General features: G+C 27.3%; 1 protein-coding gene across 3 annotated transcripts in view; it reads left to right on the top strand.

Annotated features, from left to right (window-relative positions):
• The window catches only part of LOC135133798 (calcitonin gene-related peptide type 1 receptor), a 171,788-nt gene that overhangs the window by 123,295 nt on the left and 20,658 nt on the right, over positions 1 to 27,835 (top strand). For all 3 annotated transcript variants that reach the window (XM_064062319.1, XM_064062318.1, XM_064062320.1), the window contains exon 7: positions 5,772 to 5,848. In XM_064062319.1, the coding sequence (XP_063918389.1) occupies positions 5,772 to 5,848 (77 nt within the window). The remainder of the gene's footprint in view (positions 1 to 5,771; positions 5,849 to 27,835) is intronic.

A 27,835-nucleotide genomic window follows, 5' to 3' on the forward strand; every position in this document is an offset into this window, starting at 1 on the left:
ATAAAAATTTAAGAATTTAAAAAGTTGAAAAATTGCAAATTCTGAACCATCGAAGAAAAGAAAAATTGAAAAATCGAAAAGTTGAAGAAACGAAAAATTAAAATACCAAACAATTTAAAAAATGAAATATTAAAATATCTAAAAATCGCAAAATAGAAACATTTTAAAATTGAAAAATTGTAAGTAAAATCTAGATTGCAAATCCAAAAACTGAAAAAAATAAAAAATTGAAAAATAGAAAACTTGAAAAATCGAACAATTAAAAGAATGGAAACATGAAAAATTACAAAAGCTAGAAATTGGACCAACGAAAAATTTAAAAACGTAAAATTGAGATATTTTGAAGTCGAAATATTACAAATCAAAAAATTGAAAAATTGAAAACACTGAAATTTAAAAATTGAAGAAATGAAAAATTTAAGGAATATAAAATTGAAGAAATGACAAATTTAAAAATCGAAATTCAAAAAGAATGACGCCGAAAAACCAAAAAATTCAAAAAATAAAGTGGAAAATTTAAAAATTGAAAAATCGAACAATTTAAAATTTTGCAAATCAAAAAATTGATGAAAAGAAAAACTGGGAAATCGTGAAACTGAAAAATCGAAAACTTAAAATAACGAAAAAATGAAAACATGTAAAATTACAAAAGGTGGAATTTGGACAAATGCAAAATTGAAAATAGAAAAAAATGAAGAAATGAAAATTTAAGAAATAAAAAATTGAAGAAACAACAAATTAAAAAATCGAAAAATCAAAAAGAATGACGCTCAAAAATCGAAAAATTGAAAAAATGAAATCCCAAAATATCTAAAAAGCACAAAATCGAAAATCGCAAATCGAAAATTGAAAACCAAAAAATTCACAAAATAAAGTGGAAAATTAAAAAATTGAAAAATCGAACAATTTAAAATTTCTCAAACCGAAAAATTGTTGAAAAGAAAAACTGGGAATTCGTGAAACTGAAAAATCGAAAAATTAAAATAACGAAAAACCGAAAATATGAAAAATTATAAAATCTGGAAATTGGACAAACGAAAAATTGAAAAATTGAAAAAACTGAAGAAATAAAAATTGAAGAAATGATAAATTAAAAAACCGAAAGAAATAAAAAGAAGGACGCTCAAAAATCGAAGAATTGAAAAAATGAATTCCCAAAATTTCTAAAATGCGCAAAATCAAAAAATTTTCAATTCGAAAAATTCCAAATCGAAAATTGAAAATCAAAAAATAAAGTGAAAAATTAAAAAATTGAAAAATCGAACAATTTAAAATTTCTCAAACTGAAAAATTGTTGAAAAGAAACACTGAGGAATCGTGAAACTGAAAAATCGAAAAATTAAAATAACGCAAAACTGAAAATATGAAAAATTATAAAATCTGGAAATTGGACAAACGAAAAATTAAAAAATTGAAAAAACTGAAGAAATAAAAATTGAAGAAATGATAAATTAAAAAACCGAAAGAAATGAAAAGAATGACGCTCAAAAATCGAAAAATTGAAAAATGAAATCCCAAAATCTCTAAAATGCGCAAAATCGAAAAATTTTCAATTTGGAAAATTGCAGATCGAAAATTGAAAACCAAAAAATTCAAAAATTGGAAAAACGAACAATTTAAAATTTTGCAATTCGAAAAATTGACGAAAAAAGAAGCTGGAGAATCGTGAAACTGAAAAATCGAAAAATTAAAGTAACGAAAAACTGAAAATATGAAAAATTATAAAAGCTGGACATTGGACAAACGAAAAATTGAAAAATTGAAAAAACTGAAGAAATAAAAATTGAAGAAATGAAAAATTTAGGAAATGACAAATTAGAAAACTGAAAGAAATAAAAAAATGACGCTCAAAAATCGAAAAATTGAAAAATTAAATCCCAAAACCTCTAAAATGCGCAAAATCGAAAAATTTTCAATTCGAAAAATTGCAAATCGAAAATTGAAAACCAAAAAATTCAAAAAATTAAGTGGAAAATTCAAAAATTGGAAAATCGAACAATTTAAAATTTCGTAAATCGAACAATTGATGAAAAGAAAAACTGGGAAATTGTGACACTGAAAAATCGAAAGGTTAAAATAACGAAAATCGGAAAACATGAAAAATTACAAAAGGTGAAAATTGGATAAATAAAAAATTCAAAAAATAGAAAAAATGAAGAAATGAAAATTTAAGAAATAAAAAATTGAAGAAATAACAAATTTAAAAATTCTAAAATTAACAAGAATGACGCTCAAAAATAAAAAAATTGAAAAAATAAAATCCCAAAATACCTAAAAAGCGCAAAATCGAAAAATTGCAAATCGAAAATTGAAAACCAAAAAATTCAAAAAATTAAGTGGAAAATTCAAAAATTGGAAAATCGAACAATTTAAAATTTCGTAAATCGAACAATTGATGAAAAGAAAAACTGGGAAATCGTGACACTGAAAAATCGAAAGGTTAAAATAACGAAAATCGGAAAACATGAAAAATTACAAAAGGTGGAAATTGGATAAATAAAAAATTCAAAAAATAGAAAAAAAAAAGAAATGAAAATTTAAGAAATAAAAAATTGAAGAAATAACAAATTTAAAAATTCTAAAATTAACAAGAATGACGCTCAAAAATCAAAAAATTGAAAAAATAAAATCCCAAAATACCTAAAAAGCGCAAAATCGAAAAATTTTAAAATCGAAAATTGAAAACCAAAAAATTCAAAAAATAATGTGGAAAATTCAAAAATCGAAAAATCGTACAATTTAAAATTTGCAAATCGAAAAATTGATGAAAAAAAAGATGAAAAATTACAAAAGCTGGAAATTGGACAAACGAAAAATTGAAAAGTTGAAAAAATGAAGAAATGACAAATTTAAAACTACAAAAAATAAAAACGATGAGCCCCAACAATAAAAAATTGAGAAAATTTAATCTTTAAATATCTAAAAAACGCAAAATTGAAAGATTTTAAAATCGAAAAAAAAAGTAAAACATTCAAAAATTGAGAAATTTTTCCAATTAAAAATTTTCAAATCGAAAAATTGATGAAACGAAAAACTGAAGAACATTCATCTGAAAAAACTAAAAACTAAAAATTCGAAGCATCGAAACCATCACAAATTACAAAACCGGGAAATTGAAAAATCGAAAAACTGGAAAAGCGAAAATTTGAAACAACCGAATAATTGAAAAAACAAAGTCGAAAATTTAAAAGTAGAAAAATCCAACAATTTAAAACTTCGCAAAAAGAAAAACTGGGGAATCGTTCATCTGAAACAACTAAAAATCGGAAAATTAAAATAACGAAAAACTAAAACCATGAAAAATTACAAATTGGACAAACGAAAAGTTGAAAAATAGAAAAAAATGAAGAAATGAAGATTTAAGAAATAAAACATTCAAGAAAAAACAAATTTAAAAAACCCAAAAATTAAAAAGAATGACGCTCAAAAATCGAAAAATTGAAAAAATATAACGCCAAAATATCTAAAAAGTACAAAATCGAAAACTGCAAATAAAAAATTGAAAACCAAAAAATTCAACATATAAAGTGGAAAATTCAAAAATTGAAAAATCGAACAATTTAAAATTTTGCAAATCGAAAAATTGATGAAAAGAAAAACTGGGGAATCGTGAAACTGAAAAATCGAAAACATGAAAAATTACCAATGCTGAAAAAACGAAAAATTGAAAAATTGAAAAAAATGAAATGAGAAATTGAATAAATGACAAATTTAAAAACACAAAAATTAAAAACGATGACGCTCAAAAATCAAAAGGAAAAATATAATCTTTATAAAAAACGCAAACTCGACGAATTTTAAATTCGAAAAAAAAGTGGAAAATTCAAAAACTGAGAAATTGACCAATTAAAAATTAGCAAATCGAAAAATTAAAAATTCGCAGTATTGAAACCATCACAAATTACAAAACCTGGAAATTGAAAAATCGAAAAACAGGAAAAGCGAAAATTTGAACAACCGAAAAATTCAAAATCTGAAAAATTGGAAAATATAAGTTGAAACCCGAAAAATTGCAAAATAAAAATCGAAAAAGCGAAAAATTACAAAATTTTAAAAATGAAATATCTAAAAACTGATGAATGAAAAATTGAAAGACCTAGAAATTGAGGAATCGAAAAATTGAAAAACGGAAAATTAAAATATCAAAAAATTGAAAAATTAGAAGGTTGAAGAAACGAAAAACAAAAAATTCAGAAATAGAGCATAGAGAAACTTAAAAATCGAAAAAGCGATAAACTGTAAAATCGAAAAATCTAAAGTCAAAAAATTGTAAGTCGAAAAACTTCAAAAATAAAAAACCGAAAAATCGGAAAATTAAAGAAACGGACAATTACAGAAACTAGAAATTGAAAAATCGGGAAATTGAAAAACAAAAAATTCCTAATTCGAAAATTGCAAAATAAAAAAGTGAAAAGTCAAAAATTTATAAAACGAAAGTTGTTGGGAAATCGAAAAATTGTGAAATCGAAATATTGTAAAATCTAAAAATTACAAAATAAAAATCTAAAAACTGAAGAACTAAAAATTGGAAAACCGAGAAATTGACGAATGGAAAAATTGAAAAACGAAAAACTAAAATATCCAAAAATTGAAAAATTGAAAATTTGGAAAAACGAAAATTCAGAAAATTGAAAATAGAACATAGAGAAACCTAAAGAGAAACTTAAATGCAGAAGTCCAATATCTAAAAATTTCAAAAACGATAAACTGTAAAATCGAAAAATTCTAAAATCGAAAAATTTAAAAAAATGAAAAATTAATAAACCGTAAAATCTAAACACTCAAAATTGAAAAATCGAAAAACTGAACACACGAAAAATAAAGAAATCGAAAAATTGAAAATCAGAAAATTCCAAAACCGAAAAATTGGGAAATTAAAACTTGAAACCTGAAAAATTGCTGTCCCTTTTAACTGATTTGACCTAGTTCTTGAGTTTTAAAAATAATATTCCAACAATGAAAATAATACTCATACTCTGGCTGAAAAATAAGTAACATACAACATATTGGATTACTTATAATTAACAGATCACCTTTTAGAACTTCAAGCCATTAAAACCTAAAAACTGAACACTTCAACATGAAATCATAAACCCTCAAACAAGTTCAGTTCTTGCGATTCCTTTCATCCCGACCCAAAAAAAAAACAAAAAGCACAACTCTTACATAAGACCTATTAATGTCACATCTTTATTACTCTTAACTAAATTTAGACTAAATCCCACATGCAGACGTAATAACCAAACGACAAAGAAAGCCGTTATCTACAGAAGACGCAATTAAAGATTTGCATAACGACTATTACCAACTCCATTACGCCTCCACAGGATTTACAAAAATAATCCGCGTTTTAATTCGAACAACAAAACGAAAAAGATTTCAGAGCTGGAATGCCAATGAAAACCCCAGGTACATGCAGGGCCGGATTTCCGGCGTGGCGTAATTTCATTTAAGATTCTTTTATCGGCTTGCGCCCCCCGATGCGGCCCTGCGTACGCGTACACACCTGTCCCATAAATCGGCGTTATTTCCATTTTGTAGCGAGCAGATGGATGTCGTAATTTTTAATGTAACGTTGATTGCAATCTGCTGATTTATCGGAGCTGGAAAATGCAGCAGCTCGCATTGTTCAGCAGGAAATTGCAACAAATCATGCGGGAGACAGTGTGGATTTAAATGGGTTTATTTGAACGGAAGTGTGGAAAAATCGGGTTGTGGTGGTGTGGGTGGTGAGTGAGTTGATTGGGAGATTTACGGTTTTATTTTTACAGGTGTTGGATGGCTGATAGTTATTACAGTTCGTGGATTCTTACAGCTCCGGTGTGCATTTCGCTACTGGTTTCTCTAAGTGAGTACAATTTTCGATTATTATGATTAAATATTTAAAAAGCAAAATATTTAGCGTTTAATGTTTATTATTTTGCTAATTAAAACAAAAGAAAATGAGAAAATATCAAATTTCTAATTGTAACATTGAGTAAATTTTATTTATTTAAATGAAACAGAGAAAATATGTACAATAATAAAAATTAATAAAAAAAAACAGATCCTGTTTAAATGGGGAAGATATTTTTGGTGAATTCTCGTCAAATTATCACAATGAAGCCATTTCTGTTATATGTCTTCAAATAACTCAAAAAATGTAGAAACCAGTTCCCAAAAGTTTTCAAAAAAAGTCTTTAGACCATCAAAATTAAGAATAAAATAACTTTTATTATACCATCTCAGATAAATCAAATATAACAAAAAAATCTAAAAAAATAAAAAAATTGCAAATCGAAAATTGAAGAAACGAAAAATTAAAATCAAGTTTAATAATTTTACTATTTTTAAGTTCTTTAAATTTGAAATCAAAAAATTAAAAATAGAGGAACTCAAAAATCAAACAATTGAAAAAACGAATATATTAAATACTATACACTGAAAATTCGAAAAATTGGAAAATATACAAATTAAAAATAGAAACTCAAAAATTGATAAAACGAAGAAATTAAGCAGAAAATTAGGAAAATTGAAGAATATTTGTTTAACTGAAGAAATGAAAAATTGAAAAATCGAAAAAATGAAGAAACGGAAAATCGAAAAATCGAAAATGACAAATAGAAATAGACAAAAACCGAAATACCGAAAGACAAAAATTTGAGAGAACTAAAGTAAAACTTATGAAATTGAACAATTAAAAACACTAAAAACTAAACTTCAAAAAATTTTAAAATCGAAAAATTCAAGAAATAAACTGAAAAATCGAAAAATTGAAGAAATGAAATACTGAATAAATCCAAAAACTGAACGTAAAGAAAGTGAAAAATTTTAAAAATTAGGGACTAAAATATCTAAAATTCTAAAATCGAAAAATTGAAAAATTTACAAGTGATTATTAGAAAAATTGAAGAAACCAAATACTGAAAAAAACGAAATTATTGATAATAAGAGAACTCAAAAATCTAATAATTGAAAAATCAAAAATTGAAAAATTTGGAAACTCGAAAATCAAACTGACAAAACGAAAAAATAAAATATTCAAAAATTGAAAACACGAATAATTGAAGAAATAACAAACCAAAAAATTGAAGAAATCAAAACTAAAAATTTGAAAAACTGAAGAAACCAAAAATTGAAGAAACGAAAAATTAAAATCAAGTTTAATAATTTTACTATTTTTAAGTTCTTTAAATTTGAAATTAAAAAATTAAAAATAGAGGAACTCAAAAATCAAACAATTGAAAAAACGAATATATTAAATTAACTACTATACACTGAAAATTCGAAAAATTGAAAAATCGCCAAATTAAAAATGGAAACTCAAAAATTGGAAAAACGAAGAAATTAAACAGAAAATTCGGAAAATTGAAGAATATTTGTTTAACTGAAGAAATGAAAAATTGAAAAATCGAAAAAATGAAGAAACGGAAAATCGAAAAATCGAAAATGACAAATAGAAATAGGCAAAAACCGAAATAACGAAAGACAAAAAATTGAAAGAACTAAAATAAAACTTATGAAATTGAACAATTGAAAACATCAAAAACTAAACTTCAAAAAATTTTAAAATCGAAAAGTTCAAGAAATAAACTGAAAAATCGAAAAATTGAAGAAATGAAATACTGAATAAATCCAAAAACTGAACGTAAAGAAAGTGAAAAATTTTAAATTTAGGGACTAAAACATCTACAATTGAAAAATCGAAAAATTGAAAAATTTAAAATCGAACATTGAGGATTACAAGAATCGAAAAATGAAGAAACGAAAAACTGAAAATGGAAAATGACAAATAGAAATAGTCAAAAATCGAGAAATTTAAAAACAAAAAAACTGAAAAATCGAAGAATTGAAGAAATGAAAAACTGAAAAATCCAAAAGTAGAAATATACATAGATACTAAAAATTGAAAAAGGAAACGAAAAACTAACATCTAAAATAAAAAAATTGAAGAATTTAAAAACGAAAATTGGAAAAACTGAAGAAAACAAAAATTGAAAAAACGAAATATTTAAAATCGAAAAATTCAAAAATTAAAAGTAGAAAAACGCAAAAATCAAACAATTGAAAAAACGAGGAAATATAATGTTTAATTTCTTCGTTCTTTTCACTGAAAATTTGAAAAATTTAACTAAAGAAATGGAGAAATAAAAAATTGGAAAATCGACAAATTAAAAATATAGAAACTTAAAAATTGAAAAAACGAAAAACTAAAAAATCTATAATTGAAAATCGAAAAATTGAAAAGTTCCAAATTGAAAATTAGAAAACCCGAAGAAACGAAAAACTGAAAATTGAGAAAATCGAAAATCGAACACATTCAAAATGGCGACGTCTGATACGGACGTACCTACCAGTGATCCGACAATTTTATTACAGTTAAAGTGTGAAAGATGCAAGAAAGTTGTCACAAATGCGTGCATTCGTTGTGTAAAATGTGGTGTAACGTATCACCGTAGTTGTGCCTTTACTAAAAATGAAAGATCTAAGTGTTTTCATTTTCTTAGTGAAAATGAAATGCAGTGTATTCACCACCAAGTTGATGATCAAGTTGATACAGTTGATGTCTTAACTTTAAATGAAGATGAACCAACGTCACAAGCCATTATTGACTTTCTAAGTAGCAACAAATTTTCGGGAATTCTACGTGATGCAATTGTTGCAGCTACTGCTCCGTTGCAAAACACTGTTGAAGGACTTAAGCAAGAACTCTCAGATCTGAAGTCTACTAATATCGATATGATACGATTATTTAATAACTGGCCAGAGAAGAATTTAATAAAATCATCGGATAAGGAGGTTGGTGCTTTATCTGACTTTTTTTTAGACGGTGATAGTAAAACTTTTAGCAACGGAGGTCATCGAACTCAGCCGATTAAAACCCAAAAAACAACGACTGAAAGAACTATAAACACCAACTTGATTTCGGATGTCCCGTCAAATTCTAATTCAATACAATTCAAAACAAATAGTAGCTATCTACAAGTTCCGAAAATTATTAGTAATGATGATGGTTCACCGAATTTTAATCTCGAACCAATTATGCCAACGACAAAAACACAGAGTCAAGGGAGCATCTATAACAAAAACACAACATCCTACAACAACAGCGTTCTAGTTGATGCAGATGGGTTTCAAACAAAAATGTCTACGAGGAATAAACGTAAAATTGTTAGAGGGAATGCTACTTTACAAAATATGTCACTCAAGGCTGCGAAGCGTCTCAGTACTGTCTATGTTGGCAATTTACAACCAAATACAGTGGAAAATGATGTTAATGAATTTTTAAGATCTAAATTTCCAAACTTTGAATTTCTAGTGGACAAACTACCTAGAAGAATTAATGCCAAAAGTGTTTCCTTTAAGGTAACGGTTGATCCAACTATTTACAACGATTTTTTCAAAGAAGAGTTATGGCCGGAAGGTGTTATAATTAAGAAATTTTATTTTTTAAAGAAAAAAGAAGGGGAGGCATCTCAAAATGTAAGGAAGCCTTCAGAAGCACACAATTAGGTCACGTCTTTATGTCAGGTGAGGGCAAAGATCTTGATAGTTTACAGAATCTTGATAGTTTACAGATTTACTATCAAAATGTCCGAGGACTTAGAACAAAGCTAAACGAATTGTGCCATTCAATCCTCAGTGAGTGTTACCCAATAATAGTAATTTCTGAAACGTGGCTGTGTGATGGCATTTTTAATAATGAATTTATTGATAAAAGATACTGTGTATTTAGGAAAGACAGATCATCTCAAACAAGCATCAAGTCTCGAGGGGGTGGAGTGCTCATTGCCATACAGTCCCATTACAGTTCCAGTGAACTTGATGTTAACACATCAAATAGGGAAGAAATTTGGATAAAACTAGTAGTTGGTAAAACTAATATAATTCTCGGTGCTTGCTACATTCCACCAGGATCAGCTCGTCAACTTTATAGTGATCATATTGAATTGGTTAATTGTATTGTGTCACGCTTTCCTAATCACATTGTATGCATAGTAGGTGATTACAATTTGCCTGATATTAAGTGGAATGCAGCATCTACAGAAAGCATGTCAGAAGGACTGTATCCATCGAATGTTAGCTGTGACACTGAACGTATCATCTGCGATGGTATGGCTTTTGCCGGCTTGGCACAACACAATTCCGTACAAAATGTTAACTTTGTAACTCTAGATTTAATTTTTTGTAACCACACCACATTGGTCAATGAATGCTTACCTCTTTTGAAATGTGATAAATACCATCCAGCTGTGATTGCAAACATCTGTGATATTAATACTCTTATTTTGAAATCTAACGAACCGTGTTTTTATCGTGATTTTGGAAATGCCCCCTATGAACTAATTGATAATTACCTATCAAATGTAAACTGGAATTTCTTAAACAATTTCTTTGATATTAATCAATGTGTAAGTGCTTTCTATAGTATAATCAATTATGTAATCGAAACATTCATTCCGTTAAAAAAATGTCAAAATAATAATAAATTTCCCAGTTGGATAGATAATTCTACTAAATCTTTAATTATACAGAAGAAAATAGCTCATAAGGATTATAAAAAATCTAATTCACATTATGATTACGTGAGATTTGCTCAATTAAGATACGAATGTAAAGAGGCTATTCACAATTGTAGACAATTATATATTGATAAGGTGGAAAATAATATAATATCTAATTCAAAAATGTTTTGGAACTATGTAAAAGCCAATAAACAGAACAGTGGCTTTCCTAAAACAATGTATTATAATGACGTGGAAGCTCATTCTTCATTTGACATTGCTGACTTGTTTGCATCATATTTTCAATCTGTATTTAGTCATCCTGATCCCGATGTTAATTTCTGTGATACTTATTACTGTGATACTGCTTTAGATTTAAATTTTATTCATATCACCTACGATGATATCTTGAAAAAAGTGCAATCTTTTAATAACTCTAGTCACCCAGGACCAGATGGTGTTCCTGCGATCTTTGTTAAAAAATGTCTGCTTTCTCTGATTAATCCACTTCAAATAATGTTCAATAAATCATTGTCTTTATCTGTATTTCCAGATTTTTGGAAAAAGTCTTTTGTCTTGCCAATATTTAAAAGTGGCTCTAGAAATATTATTAGTAATTATCGCGGTGTCTCTAAATTACCATTTATTCCTAAGATCTTTGATGCAATTGTTGCAGATATTTTATTTGCTAGTGTGAAAGAAACTATTATTACTGAGCAACATGGTTTTTTCAGTGGGAGATCAACTACCACCAATTTATTTCTTTTTACGGAATTTGTTACTAATATGAATGAACTGGGATCGGAAGTGGATTGTATTTTTACTGATATTAGCAAAGCATTCGATTCAGTCAACATTAAACATTTACTGAATAAATTAAAACATTTTGGGATATTTGATCCTTTGCTTGGCTGGATAGAATGCTACTTAACAAATCGTAAGTCGCACGTTGAATTTAATGGCATATTATCAAAATCAATTGATGCTTGTTCTGGTGTTCCGCAAGGTTCCCACTTGGGACCTATTCTGTTCTTATTATATGTCAACGATGTTAAATATGTATTTCAAAACAGTCTTTTTCTATTATACGCTGATGACTTGAAATTGTTTCGAGCTATCAATTCTCCCTTTGATTGTATTTTACTTCAAAATGACCTAGATAAGTTTAAAATGTGGTGTTCAGATAATAGTCTTAAGCTTAACGTACACAAATGTAAATCTATGAGATTCTCTAAAAAAATTGTTAAAGTACCTGAATTCAACTATAATATTTCGGATGTAGTTGTAGAACAAGTAGCATATTTTTGTGACTTGGGTGTAATGTTAGATCCAAAATTAGCCTTTACTCTACATGTTGATAAAATTGTCAATAAAATTAATAAAACCTTGGGATTTGTTCTAAGACAATGTCAGGAGTTTACTAGCCTTCGTGTCTTTTGCATTTTATATAATTCATATGTTCGCTCATTGTTAGAGTACTGCTGTATAATTTGGTCACCTTACTATCATCTCTATATATATAGACTTGAAAAAATTCAAAGAAAGTTCATTAAATTTTTATGTTTTAAACTAAATGTTATATTTGATAGGAATAATTACGAACTCATAGTTAAATATTTCGGGCTTAGTTTATTAATAAGTCGTCGCCATTACTTTGATTTGTGCTTTGTTTTTAATGTGTTAAATAACCGTGTAAATTGTTCCGACATTCTTAATCTGTTTTCTTTACATGTACCTAATCGCGCCACAAGAGGTTCTCATTTGCTCCAAGTCCCTTTCCATCGCACACTATATGCTCAAAAATCTCCGTTATGCCGCATGGCTAAACTGGCGATGGAGTATAATGATCTGAACTTTTGTGGTGTGTCAATTAATGTTTTTAAGAGGGAGCTGAAGAATGCTTTAAATATGTAAAGTGTAACTATTGTTATGATTTGTAATGGTATATTCCGTAAATAAACTATTATTATTAACAAAACATTTAAAATTACAAAAATCGAGAAAATGAGGAGACGAAAAACTGAAAAATTGAAAATGACAAATAGAGTTACTCAAAAATGAAAAAATTCAAAAGAGAAAAAAATTGGAAAATCTAAAAAAAAAATTAGGAAATCAAACAATTGAAGGAATGAAAAAATGGAAAAATTGAAAAATTGCAAAAGGAAAAATTGAAGAAATCAAAAACTGAAAAATCCAAAACTTAAAAATATAGAAATTAAAAAATTTTTGGAAATACGAAAAACTAAAATATACAAAAATTAAAAATCGAAAGAAAAATTGAAGAAATTAAAACTGAAAATTGGAAATACTGAAGAAATAAAAAATTGAAGAAACGAAACATTTAAAATCGAAGAATCGAAAAATTGAAAAATTGAAAATAGGGAAACTCAGAAATACAATAAATAAAAAAAAAACGAAAAAAAAATCTATAAACTGAAAATTGGGAAACTCAAATTGACAAAACGAAAAAAATAAATATCTAAAAATTGAAAATTCAAAAAATTGAAAAAATGACAAACTGAAAAATCAACTAAATGCAGATCAAAAAATTGAAGAATTGAAAACTAAAAAGAATCCAAAAATTAATAAATTAAATAACGAAAACTAAAATATCTACAATGAAAAAATGTAAAAATAACTGAAAAAATAAAAATTAGAAAAATTGACAAATTACAAATATAGAAACTTCAAAAACTGAAAAAACGAAAAACTAAACTATCTACAATTGAAAAATTTACAAGTAAAAATTATAAAAATTTAAGAAACCGAAAACTGAAAAAAAAAAAAAGAATTGATAATAGGAAAACTCGAATATCTAACAAATAAAATCCAACAAAATTGAAAATTGAGATACTCGAAAATCAAATTGACAAATAATATAAATAAAATATCTAAAAACTGAAAAATCAACAAACTGCAAATTCAAAAATTGAAGAAATGAAAACTGAAAAATCCAAAAATTGAACGTAAAGAAAGTGAAAAATTTTAAAAATCAAGGACTAAAATATCTAAAATTCTAAAATCAAAGAATTGGAAAATTTACAAGTGAATATTAGAAAAATTTAAGAAACCAAATACTGAAAAAAACGAAATATTGATAATAAGAGAACTCAAAGATCTGTTAATTGGAAAATCAAAATTTTGAAAATTTGGAAACTCGAAATTCAAACTGACAAAACGAAAAAATAAAATATTCAAAAATTAAAAATACGAATAATTGAAGAAATGACAAACTGAAAAATGGACAAATTGCAAACCAAAAAATTGAAGAAATCAAAATTGAAAATTTGAAAAACTGAAGAAACCAAAAATTGAAGAAACGAAACAATTTTAAAATCGAAAAATAGAAAAATTCAGAAATTGAAAAGAGGGAAACTCAAAATTCGAAAAACTAAAACATTCACGATTAAAAAACTGACAATTTGAAAAATTTTAAATCAAAAATTACAAAACCTGAAGACATTAAACATTGAAAAATCTAAAAATTGAAAATTGAGAAAATCGAATTTCGAACACTTCAAAATATAAAAAAATTGAAAAAATGAAGAAACGAAAAATTGAAAAGTCGAAAATGACAAAATAGAAATATGTACTCAAAAATCGAAAAATTTAAAACCGGAGGAAACTGAAAAATCTAAAATAAAAAATTCGGAAATCGAACAAATGAAAACACGATAAACTAAATATCAAAAAATTTTAAACTCGAAAAGTTGAAAAAATGACAAATTAAAAATCAAAATATCAACTATAATAATTTTACGATTTTTAGGTTCCTTAAATTTGAAATTAAAAAATTGAAAATAGAGGAACTAAAAAATCAAACACTTGAAAAAACGAAAAAATTAAACTAAAAATCCAAAAATTGAATAAAAAAATTAAAAAAAAGCTGAAGGAATGAAAAATTGAAAAATCGACAAATTACAAGTTTAGAAACTCAAAAATTGTAAAAACGAAAAACTAAAACATCTGTAGTTGAAAAATCGAAAAATTGAAAATTTTAAAATCGAAAATTAGAAAACCTGAAAAAATCGAAAATTGATAAATCTAAAAATGAAGAAACGAAAAACTGAAAATGGAAAATGATAAATAGAAATAGACAAAAATCGAGAAATTCAAAAAACAAAAAAAGTAAAAAATCGAAAAATTGCAAATCGAAAAATTGAAGAAATGAAAAACTGAAAAATCCAAAAGTTAAAATATAGACTCTAAAATATTGAAAAAACAAACGAAAAACTAGAATATCTAAAATCCAAAAAATTGAAAAATTGAAGAATTTATAAATGAAAATTGGAAAACCTGAAGAAACTCAAAAATTGAAAAAACGAAGAACGAAAAAATCAATAAACACAAAAATTGAAAAAACGAAAACCTAAAAAATCTATAATTGAAGAAACGAAAAATTGAATATTTAGAAAATTGAAAATCGAACACTTGAAAATATCACAACAATTAAAATTACAAAAATTGATAAAATGAAGAGACGAAAATCTGAAAAATCGAAAATGACAAATAGAGTTACTCAAAAATGAAAAAATTCAAAAGACAAAAAATTGAAAAATCTAAAAAAAATTACGAAATCAAACAATTGAAGGAATGACAAATCGAAAAATTGAAAAATTGCAAATCGAAAAATTGAAAAAATCAAAAACAGAAAAATCCGAAACTTAAAGATATAGAAACTAAAAAATTTTTCAAAATACGGAAAACTAAAATATACAAAAATTAAAAATCGAAAAAAAAATTGAAGAATTTATAACTGAAAATTGGAAAAACTGAAGAAATCAAAAATTGAACAAACGTAACATTTAAAATCGAAGAATCGAAAAATTGAAAAATTGTAAATAGGGAAACTCAGAAATCCAATAAATAAAAAAAACGAAAAAAAATCTATAAATTGAAAATTCAAAAAATTGAAAAAATGACAAACTGAAAAATCGACAAAATGCAAATCAAAAAATTGAAGAATTGAAAACTAAAAAAAACAAACATTAATAAATTAAAAAACGAAAACTAAAATATCTACAATTAAAAAAATGTCAAAATAACTGAAAAAATTAGAATTTGTAAAACTGAAGAAACCAAAAATTGAAAAAAACAAACATTGAGAAATTGAAAAACTGAAAACAGAAGCTCGAAATAGGCGGAACTTAAAAAGCGTATAATTGAAAAATCGAAAAATTAAAAATAGGGAAACTCAAAAATCAAACAATTAAAAAACCTAAACATTGAAGAAATGACAAATTGAAAAATAGAAAAATTGAAGAATTTGAAAACTGAAAAACCCAAAAACGAAAAATAGAGAATCAAACAATTGACAAAACGAAGAAATTAAACTGAAAATTCGAAAAATTGAAGAACCAAAAAATTAAAAAAAAAACTGAAAAAATGAAAGATTGAAAAATTGACAAATTACAAATATAGAAACTTCAAAAATTGAAAAAACGAAAAACTAAAATATCCACAATTGAAAAATCGAATAACTGAAAAATTTACAAGTAAAAATTATAAAAATTTAAGAAACCGAAAACTGAAAAAAAATAAAATTGATAATAGGAAAACTCGAATATCTAACAATTGAAAATCCAAAAAAAATTAAATTGAAAAATGGGATACTCGAAAATCAAATTGACAAATAGAATAAATAAAATAACTAAAAACTGAAAAATCGACAAACTGCAAATCCAAAAATTGAAGAAATGAAAACTGAAAAATCGGAAAATTGAAAATCTAGAAACCACAAAATTTTAAAAACGAAAACCAAAGCATCTAAAATTTGAAATATGGAAAATTGAATTAAAAAAAATTAAAAATTAGAAAAAACGAAAAATTGGAGAAATAATAAATTGAAAACCGAAAAAATGAAAACATAAAAAATGAAACAGCCAAAAATTTAAAATAAATACACAGATAAAAATTGTAGGACTAAAATATTCAAAACTGCAAATTCTAAACATTGAAGAATTTAAAACTGGAAATATTAAAAGTTGGGAAATCGGAAACTGAAAATGGGTAAACTTGAAAAACGTAGGTACAACTGAAAAATCGAAAAATTAAAAATAGGGAATCTCAAAAATCAAACAATTAAAAAATCTAAAAATTGAAATGACAAATCAAAAAACCGAAAAATTAAAAATATAGAACTCAAAACAAAAAAACCGCAAAGTAAAATATCTAAAATAGAAATTGGGAAAATAATAATCGAAAAATTACAAATCAAAAAATTGAATATTTGAAAAGCCAAAACGCCCATAAATCCAAAATAGGGAAACCTATTAAAAATTTAAAAAGTTAAACTAAAAATCAAAATATGTAAAAATTAAAAAAATGAAGAACTAAAAACGAAAAATTGAAAAATCGAAAGATTGAAAGATTTAAAATTGGAAAAAAAAATAAAACCGGCATATTTTAACAGAAAAAAAACACTAGTTAATGTTCTGAATCTGTAATCACTATTGCTACATCTCTTTAAATAACTTAGAAAATTTGAAAAATAAATCCATGGAGACCTTAGAACAGAATAAGTTTAAAAGTAAATGGACCTGTAGCCACTTTTGCTGAAAGCGAAAAAAATCCAGAAATTCCAGAGAAAAATAAAAATACCGATTTATAGAAAATCTGAAATCACATCGAATCGGAAACTCTAGAAATAAAGAAATTTTTTCCCAAAACTTATTTAAAAAAATGTTAAAACAAACTAATAAATACTGAAAGAAATTTACTTGGCTTACGAACACGAAATAATAATTTTTACAGCAGATACCTAAGTAAATAAACAAAAAATACAAACCTAATTTTAAAAAAAAACGACTTCATTTCATCCACAGGTTACAAATATTAAGTCACAATCGTAAATTTTGTTAGAAATATGTCTAAAAATACAAAAACCTACTTTGTAAAGTCAGAAAGCTACAGAAATTGTTTCACCGTTTTTGAAACAACAAATCACTCTTTCAAAGAACCTGTACTTCAAAGGCAGGTTAAAAAGAAATTCGCACTCATAACTGTACGAAAATAAAATGATTTATGATAAACCTATCAACCGCATCCTAAATTGCAACGTGTATTTAAAGAGCACCTTGGAAAGTACATTACTTCAACATAAAAAAATTAATGAGAACAAAGCCGCTTTCAAGAACAAACAACGAAAGATATATCTGCCGAAAATATGAAAAAATAACTGAAGAATTTTTAAAAGCTACATACATAATAAATAATGAAATTTAATTACTGAATAGTTTAGCCATACAAACTCGCAGTCCTTGCCAAATTTCGCGTCGTAAATTACCCTTTAAAAAATTCTCCCCGCTGGTTCCAAATCATCGTAAATTTTCTAGATACCAGCAGCATTAAATTACGTGCAAGTGTCACGCCGTCTTATTTATCCTCTTTCTAGCCTCGCTTTACTAAAACCTTTCACTTTTCTCCCTCAAAACTAAGTTAACAAAACCTCCGGAATGGCGGAGGCGCCGGGCAACCGATTACCATTCCAAAACATTCTGTCACGACTTTCAGGCATTCACAACCGAATAAAGCGACTTTCGCGACTTGTTATTGCTTGCAGTATGCGTTGTTTTCGTCAGTTTCAGCACTCCATTGATAAATGATTCATGTGTCGTAAAAGCTCCATCCTCCAGCTAGTAAAAGAACGAATCGATAATTTATTAAAAGATTTGTTTTTGCTGCTGCAACCCAAATATCCCGTAAACAATTCGGGTTAATTATAGCCCTGAGATCAAAGCCGACCCGAATTACGCAATTCCTAGTATAAATCGTGTGTGGAGTTCGTCTGTTTAATAAGTATTTTGTTTGGAATTTTTGCATAATAAGCTATAATGCGATCACGCTGGGGGCCATAATGCGAATACTGAAAGCTCAAAGCTTCTAGGTCGTGACTCGAATAAATGATTCCTGGTGCGAGGGAGGGATTCGGGTCCGGGTGAGTCATTTGGAGGGTGCACAGGTTGAAGGTATGTTTAATTGGTGTGTGAAAGTGTAGCCGAGGCACTTAAGCTCCGACAATGCTTCTTTAATGGGTTGTTTCGTCCCGTTTTGCATTTCCGAGGAGTTAAGAAGCGAATTTACGCAGATAGGATGGATAGATATTTAAAACGTTGACGATAAAGTTAATTAAGCGCGGAAACACTTGTTGGAAGCTTTTGCTGTATTGTGTAGTACGCACAAACTGAAGGCGAATAATTGCCTTGATGTAGTCAAGAAACGACTAATTTCCATTTAAATGGACGCATTTTTCGAAAATAACAATTCGCAAAATTTTCGTTGCTAATTTATTTAACTAAGATAATTGAAGAGGTTGTTGTAAATTTTTAATGACGTTCGCTTAAACACGCATTCGTGGAGAGCGGCTGTGCAAAAATTGTGTAGGTTTCGAGGAACTAATTATTGCTGGTGATTCTCTTGCGGTGTTTGAGGATTCCTGAGGGAAGCACACAATTTAGGAGCTCTTACAGGACTTAGTTCAATTATGCCAGGGTGAATGACACTTTGTTGAATATATATTTGCTCTCAATACATTTCAGTTTCAATATTGTCAGTTTACATAAACGAGAAGCAAAAAACTCCTTTGAATTGTCGGAATATAGACTCTCTTGAGCGAGTTTCATATGTGTTATTTATATCAACTTGGTACAAAAGAGTGGCGTTTATGTTATCTTTTATTGGTTCTTGCTTTCGATATTTTCCTGGATATGTGTTTTTTGCTATATGGGGTGATTCAACAAGCGCACGCTCCTCGATATTTCATTAATCATATTGATTATAGATAGAAAAAAATTTACGAATGGATTTTTGTAATACTATTTTTTTTTTATTTATTCCACTGAATCATGAATCTTTCCAAATCAAAAAATTTAACTGTTTAAATCTATCCAAAAAGAGTTCGCTAATGTCGATTTTCATCTTCGTTTGTTTTGTTATGTTGTTCTGATGTCAATATAATATTTGAATAAATGTATACCTAAGTTCTTCTGATATAAAATATTTTTGATAGAATTTTAGAAAATCAAAGATTCTAGATCTTAGATCAATTAGAAACTGCAGTCCTCAAAGATTCCAGCGAAAAACATTGTAAAGATTCAGAAATTCCAAACGTCTTTGAAATTTTTAGAATTCTTGAGATAACTGATATACAAAAACCCTTGAGAAGTTTGAGATTGTAAAGATTATAGAAATTCCAAGAATTCTATATTTTTAGAAATTCCGCCGATCTTAGAAATTGTAGCAATTTCAGTGATTGGACAGAACCTTTAGACATTCAGTGATCTCAAAAATATTTGAGATGCTGCTAGAGAGATCTTAGATGTATAGACTTCAAAATTCCAGTGGATGCAAGAATTCGAGAAGTTAAGAGATTTTTAAAATTCTTGCTTAGAAGAAATCCTGAGGTCCTAGAAATACTAGAAGCTCAAGGGTCTCAAAAATACTAGATACCATAGAAATTTTAAAGATTATCACTATTACAAGGATTCTAGTTAGTTAGAAATTTCAGAAATTTCAGTGTTCTAAGCAATACCACAGAGTGTATTATAAAAGTTCTTTTTTAGATACCAGGAACTCGAAACGCTTTTGATATTTCTAGAATTCTAGAGATACCTGACATACAGAAATTCTTGAGAAGTTTAAGCTTGTAAAGATTATAGAAATTCCAAGAATTGTAAATCTTTAGAAGTTCTGCGGATATTAGACATTGTAGCAGTTCCAGCAAGTCTTCTATGAATTTTAGAGATTTTAAAAAACCTAGAAATCGTGAAACCTTACATGTTTCAAAGATACTAGATACCACAGAAATTCTAAAGGTTATAAATATCCAGATTCTAGTTAGAAATTTCAGAATTTCAGTGTTGTTCAACGTACTTTAAAATCTGTTCCCTAGATGCTAGATTTCTAGAATTGTTGAGATAACTGATATACAGAAACCCTTGAGAAGTTCGAGATTGTAAAGATTATAGAAATTCCAAGAATTCTAGATTTTCAGAAATTCCGCTGATCTTAGAAAGTGTAGCAATTTCAGTGATTGGACAGAACCTTTAGACATTCAGTGATCTCAAAAATATTTGAGATACTGCTAGAGAGATCTTAGATGTATAGACTTCAAAATTCCAGTGGATGCAAGAATTCTAGAAGTTAAGAGATTTTTAAAATTCTTGCTTAGAAGAAATCCTGAGGTCCTAGAAATTCTAGAAGCTCAAGGATCTCAAAAATAGTAGATACCATAGAAATTTTAAAGATTATTACTATTACAAGGATTCTAGTTAGTTAGATACTTCAGAAATTTCAGTGTTCCAAGCAATACCACAGAGTGTATTTTAAAAGCTCCTTTCTAGATACCAGGAACTCGAAGCACTTTTGATATTTCTAAAATTCTTGAGATACTTTATATACAGAAATTCTTGAGAAGTTTAAGCTTGTAAAGATTATAGTAATTCCAAGAATTGTAGATATTTAGAAGTTCTGCGGATATTAGAGATTGTAGCAGTTCCAGCAAGTCTTCTATGAATTTTAGAGATTTTAAAGAACCTAGAAATCGTGAAACCTTAGATGTTTCAAAGATACTAGTTACCACAGAAACTCTAAAGGTTATAAATATCCAGATTCTAGTTAGAAATTTCAGGAATTCAGTGTTGTTAAACGTAATTTAAAATCTGTTCCCTAGATTGTAGATTTCTGGAATTCTTGAGATATCTGATACACAGAAATCCTGAAGAACGTTGAGATTGTTAGGATTATTATAGATGTTCCAAAAATTCTAGGTATTGAGAAGTTCCACGAGTATTACAGTTTGCATCAATACCAACAATTGATCGATTAGACATTTTAGAAATTATGAAGATTCCGAAGATTTCAAAGGATCTAAAAATTCTAGAATCTCAGAAATTTTAGAAATTCTTGCTTCTAAGGAATCACGGAGATTCCAGACATATTTAAGGATCTCAGAGACTCAAAAATACTAGATACCACAGAAATTCTAGATATTATAGATATTCCAAGGATTCAGCGATGCCACAGTTGCAATGTATTTTTAAAACTGTTCCCTAGATGCCAGAAAATCCAAATCACTTTGACATTTTTAGAACGCTTGAGAAATCTGATGTACACACATTCTTAAGAACTTTGAGATTAAAAAATTCAAAAATTCTAGATATTGGGAGGTTCCGCGGGTATTAGAGATTGTAGCAGTACCAGTAATTAGAAGGAAATTTTACAGATTCAGAGATTCCAAAAAAAATTGATATCCTCCAAGAATTCTTGGAGATATTACAGATTTTAGACATCATGAAGACACCAAAGATTCCAAAGGATCCAAAAATTCTAGACATGTGTATAGTCATACAAATCTTTAAGTCTTTAAGAATCCTAAAATTCCATCACGTCTCGAAATTCTAAAGAATCTAGAAATCCTAGCATTTCAGAGGACTCAAAGTTACTAAATACCACAGAAATTCTAGAGGTTATAACTATTCCAAGGATTCTACTTAGTTAGAGTGTTTGAGATTGTAAGGATATAGAAACTCAAAGAATTCTAGATATTCAGAAGTTACGCAGATGTTAGGTATTGTAGCAGTTCCAGTCATTGAGTGAATTTTACAGATGGAGAGATTCCAAAAATATTTAAAATACTTGTAGGAATCTTAGATATTTTAGAGATTATGAAGACCCCAAAGCTTCCTTCTAAAGATTCTAAAGGACCTAGAATTCGTAGAACCACAGAGGTCTACGATTGAAATTTCTAGAATTCTTGAGATACGTGATATACGAGTTTGAGACTCAGATGATTATAGAGATTCAAAGAATTCTATATATCCAGAAGTTCCGCGGATATTAGAAATTGTAGCAGTTCCAGCAATTAAATGGAAACTTTAGAGATTTAGAGTTTCCAAAAATATTTAAGATACTCTAATTTTTCAATGTTTTGATTTTTCAATTTTTCGATTTCTCAAAACTTCGTCGTTTCAGTTTTGGGATTTTTCAACATTTCGATTTTTCAATTTATTGATTTTCGACATTTCCATTTTTTAATGTTTCGAGTTCTCGATTTTCCGACTCTTCAAATTTTCGATTTCTCCGTTTCTCGGTTAATGGATTTTTTGATTTACCCACTTCTCAATGTTTCGATTTTTCAGTTCTTCAAATTTTGGTTTTTCAATTTTTCATGTTTCTGATTTTCCAATGTTTGCCATTTTTCAACATTCCGAATTTTCAATTTATCAATTTTTCAATTTCTGCATATTTTAATTTTCCGGTTTTTTACGATTTTTCAATTTTTCGACTCTTGAAATTTTCGATTTCTCAGTTTCTCGTATATCGATTTTTTGATTTACCCACTTGTCAACGTTTCGATTTTGCAATTTTTTAATTTTTCAAATTCAAAATTTTTCAGGTTTCTGATTTCCCAATTTTTGGTTTTTAAAATTTTTCGACTTGGATTTTTTACTTTTCGATTTCTCTATTTTTCAGTCTATAGATTTTTCAATTTTTCGGTGTTTCAATTGCGGAATTTTTTATTTTTTCGATTCTTCAGCTTTTCCTCCTTTTCCAATTTTTCGATACATATCCTACCTTTTCGATATCTTAAATTTACGATATTTTAAATTTTAGATGTTTCGACTACGATTTTTTGACTTTTCAATTTCTCGATTTTTCAATTTTTTTGGATGTTCAAATTTTTCGCTTCTTCAAGCTTTCGCTGTCTCGACTTTTCGATTTTTCGATTTCTCGATTTTTTCAGTTCTTCGATATTTTCATATTTCAATTTTTTGAATTTTTAAATTTTCGATTTTTCAGTGATTTATCGATTTTAGATTTTTTAGATCTTCAATTTTTTGATTTTTAAAATTTTTTATTTTTGGATGTTCCAATTTTTCAATTTCTGGATTTATTGAGATTTCGATGTTTCTGTTTTGAATGTTCAATCTGTCATGCTTTCAATTTTTCAATGTTTCGTTTTATCGATGTTTTTGATTTTGAATTTTTCAGTTTTTCAGTTTCCATCTTTTAGATTTTTTGATTTTGGCCTATTTCGATTCCTCAATTTGTCAACGTCTTGACTTTCGGATGTCATGATTTCCCGATGTTGTAATTTTTTAATTTTTCGACATTTTTTTGGTTTTTCGACTTTTCGGCTTTTCAATTTTTCGAAATTTTAATTTTTCAATGTGTAGATCTTTCAATTTTTCGATTTCCCAAAAATTCGTCATTTCATTTTTTCAATATTTCGAAATTTCAATTTATCGATTTGTTGATCTTTTAATTTCAGGATTTTTCAATTTTTGCATATTTTAATTTTAAATTTTTTTAAATTTCAGATTTTTTCTGTTTATCAATTCTTATCTTTTTAGATTTTTGATTTTTCAATTTTCCCATTTTTGGACTTTTCGATTTCTTTATTTTTCAGTCTTTAGATTTTTCGATTTTTGTGTCTCCATTTCGTTTTTTTTTTTCAGTTTCTGGATTTTTCAAATTTTCGCTTCTTCATTTTAGATTATTCCGATTGTCAATTTTTCGACTTTTTAAATTTTTTATTTTTCTGTTTCAGTTTTTCGGTTTTTAAATTTTTCAATATCTGGATTTATTGAGATTTCGATATTTCGATTTTGAATGTTCAATTTGTCGTTCTTTCGATTTATCGATCTTTTTAATTTTAAATTTTTAAATTTTTTTATTTTTTTTATTTTTTTCATTTTTCTGTTTTTAGTCTATACCGAGTTCTCAATTTGTCGACGTCTCGACTTTTCGATTTCATGATTTTAATCTTTCGATATTTTTTCGACTTTTCAGCTATTCGATTTTTCGATTTTCTAATTTTCAGTGTTTCGATTTTTCAATGTTTCGATTTTTTAATATTTCGATTTTTGTGTTTCTCAATTCTTCAAATTTTCGATTCTTCAACTTTTCTTTCTTTTCCAATTTTTCAGTATTTTACTTTTTCGATTTTTCAAATTTTCGCTGTCTTAAATATCCGATTTTTTTAATTTTAGTTTTTTCAAATTTTTTGATTTCTCGATTTTTCAAATTTTCGATGTTTCAGTTTTTAGATTTTCAAGGAATCTTAGACATATTAGAGATTTTAGTGATTATGAAGACTCCCAAGATTCCAGAGGGTCCTTTATAAATTCTAGAAATTCTAAAGAACTTAGGAATCGTAAAAACAAAGATCTCTCAAAGATACTAGGTACCACAGAAATTCTAAAAATTATAAATATTCCAGATCTACTTAGAAATTTCAGAAAATTTAATGTTCCCAGCGATGCCACAGATCCAATCTGTTCTTCTTCTTAAAATCTGTTCCCTAGATGCCAGGAAGTCCAAATTCCATTGAGATTTCCGGAATTCTTGAGATGTCTGATATACAGAGATACTTAAGAAGCTTGAGATGGTAACGATTATTGAGATTCGAAAAATATTTGATGTTTTCCAAGAAATTTTAAAGATATAAGAGATTTTAGAAATCACGAAGACTCCAAAGTTTCCAAGAAATCCAAAAATTCTAGAGATTTTAGAAATTCCTACGTCCAAGAAATCACGACCTGTTTAGAGTCATACAAATTCTTAAGAATTTAAGGATCCTAAAATTCTATAAAGTCTGGAGATTCTAAAGAACCTAGAAATCCTGGAATTTCAGAAGACTCAAAGATACTAGGTACCATAGAAATTCTAGAGATTATAACTATTCCAACGATCCAGGAATGCAATGTATTTTAAAAGCTGTTCCCTAGATGCCAGAAATTCCAAAGGCCTTTGAGATTTCTAGAATTCTTGAGATCCCTGATATACAGAAATTCTTGAATTTGATATTGTAAGGATTAAAGAGATTCAAAAAATTCTAGATATTCAGAAGTTCAGTGGATATCAGAAACTGTAGCGGTTTCAGCAACTGGACGGAAATTTTACAGATTCAGAGATTCCAGAATTTTTTAAGATACTTGTAGGGATCTTATGTATATTGGAGACTTTAGAGATCATAGAGAATCCAAAGATCAAGATCAGAAATCAAAGAACCTCGGATGTCTCAAAGATAGTAGATACCACAGAAATTCTGAAGATTATAAATATTCCAGATTCTAGTTAGAAATTTCAGAGATTTCAGTATTCCCAGCGGTATCACAGATGCAATATACTTTAAAATATGTTCCTTGAATACCAGAAACTCCAAAATTCTTTGAAATTTCTGGGAGCACTGAAACCTGTGAAAGTTCTAACTAGAATCCTTGAAATATTTACAACATTTGCGATTTCTGTGGAATTTAGTATTTTTGAGACCTCTGAGTTTCTACGATCTCTAGTTTCTTTAGAATCCTTTGAGATTTGTGAAATTCTCGTGATATCTGATATACAGAAATCCTTAAAAACTTCGAGATTGTAAGGATTATAGACATTCCAAAAGTTCTAAACATTGAGATACAGAGATTCTAGAGACATTTATAGTCATAAGACTGTAAGGATCCTAAACTTCTATAAATTCTCGAGATTCTAAAGAAACTAGAGATCGTGGAAGCTCAGAGGTCTCAAAAATACTAAATTCCACAGAAATTGCAAAGACTGTAAATTTTCCAAGGATTCTAGACAGAACTTTCAGAGATTTCAGTGCTCCCGCCAATGCCACAGATTCAATGTATTTTAAAATCTGTTATCTAGATAGATATACAGAATTTCTGGAGGAATTTGACATTCTAAGGATCATAATATTAAAATACTCCTAGGAATCTTAGATATATTAGAGATTTTAGAGATTATGAAGACTTCAAATATTCCAAAGTGTTCAAAAATTCTAAGGATTTAGAGATGTCAGAAATTCCTGTGTCCAAAAAATCATAAAAATTATTCTAAATATATTTATAGTCATAAAAATTCTTGAGATTTTAGGTCCAAAAATTCTCTAAATTCTAGAGAATCTAAAGAATCTAGAAATCCTAGATCATCAAATACCTCAAAGATACTAGCGATCACAGAAATTCTATACTTAGATCATAAATATTCCAGAATATATGTAGTTAGAAATTTCAGAGATTTCAAAATTTCCAGGGATGCCACAATTGCAATATACGTTAAAATATGTTTCCGCGATGCCAAACGATCCAAAATCCTTTGATATTTCTGGAATTCTCGAGAAATCTGATTTTCAGAGATCCTTAAAAACTTTACGATTGTAAGGATTATAGAGATTTAAAAATTCTATTCTATTGAGATACAGAGATTCTAGATAAATTTATAGTCATAAGACTTTAAAATTCTATAAGTTCTCGAGATTCTAAAGAACATAGAGATCCTAGATTCTCAGAGGACTCAAAGACCACAGAAATTCTAGAGAGTATAACTATTCCAAGGAATCTAGTTAGAGATTTCGGTTTTTTCACCGATGTTGATCTCTATATGCCAGAAATTTCAAACTTGTTCGAGAAAACCCTGAAATTCTTAATATATCTGCCACGAATATTAGAAATTGTAGCTATTGTGGCGATGAATTGGAAATTTTGAAGATTTAGGAATACCAAAAATATTTGAGAGACAGATCTTATATATATACTTGAAATTTCAGAGAATCCAAAAATTCTAAGGATTCAAAGATTCTATATATTCTTGTGTTCTAAAGATCATGGAAATTCTAGACATATTTAATATTTTCGAGAACCTAAGGAAACCAAAAATGCCAGAATCTCATAGGTCTCACGGAACCTAGATACCATAAAAATTCCAGAGATTATAAATATTACAAAAATTCCTTCTACACATCTCAGGAAAATTGTAGATTTTAGAAATATCAGTGTTTCTATGAATCTAATTTTAAAGAGAAAAAACTTTCAGATTCTAAATAATATAAAACATATTTTAACATACAAATATAGGGAAAAAATCGCTTCTTATTTAATTTGTTCGTACCTTTAAAAATACAATAGTATTTTAAGATTTTTTGAAATATTAATTTTTTTGTCTAACTTTTTTTATTTTTGTGTAAAAAAGTAAAAATTGATTAATTATTATTAATATAAATAAAAGGAGTTATTCGATTGACCATTTTCGCAAAATCACGAATCTATGCTTATTTCTACTGTATCCTTTCAAATTACAGCGAAAGTCGAATTTGGGTCCAAAATCAGCAACTTTATATCTCGATTTTCATTTTTGTTATTTTGTTCAGATGTTAAAATATATAAACAAAAGCGCTTAACTTTTCTTAAAATATTACGTTTCATATTAAGTTATCTTTGAACTTATTAAATTACCTATATATAAATTTAATTTTATCCCGGCGCCTCCACCATTTTTATACGAAAATTTAAAATTGATTCAATAGCAACTAAAGTGGGTTATTTTTCCTTGAAATTGTTTCAGAATCATGA

Source organism: Zophobas morio, unplaced genomic scaffold, assembly GCF_036711695.1.
Source record: "Zophobas morio isolate AGI-343-1 ecotype UQ-CSIRO unplaced genomic scaffold, CSIRO_AGI_Zmor_V1 ptg000022l, whole genome shotgun sequence".
Taxonomy (NCBI): Eukaryota; Metazoa; Arthropoda; class Insecta; order Coleoptera; family Tenebrionidae; genus Zophobas; species Zophobas morio.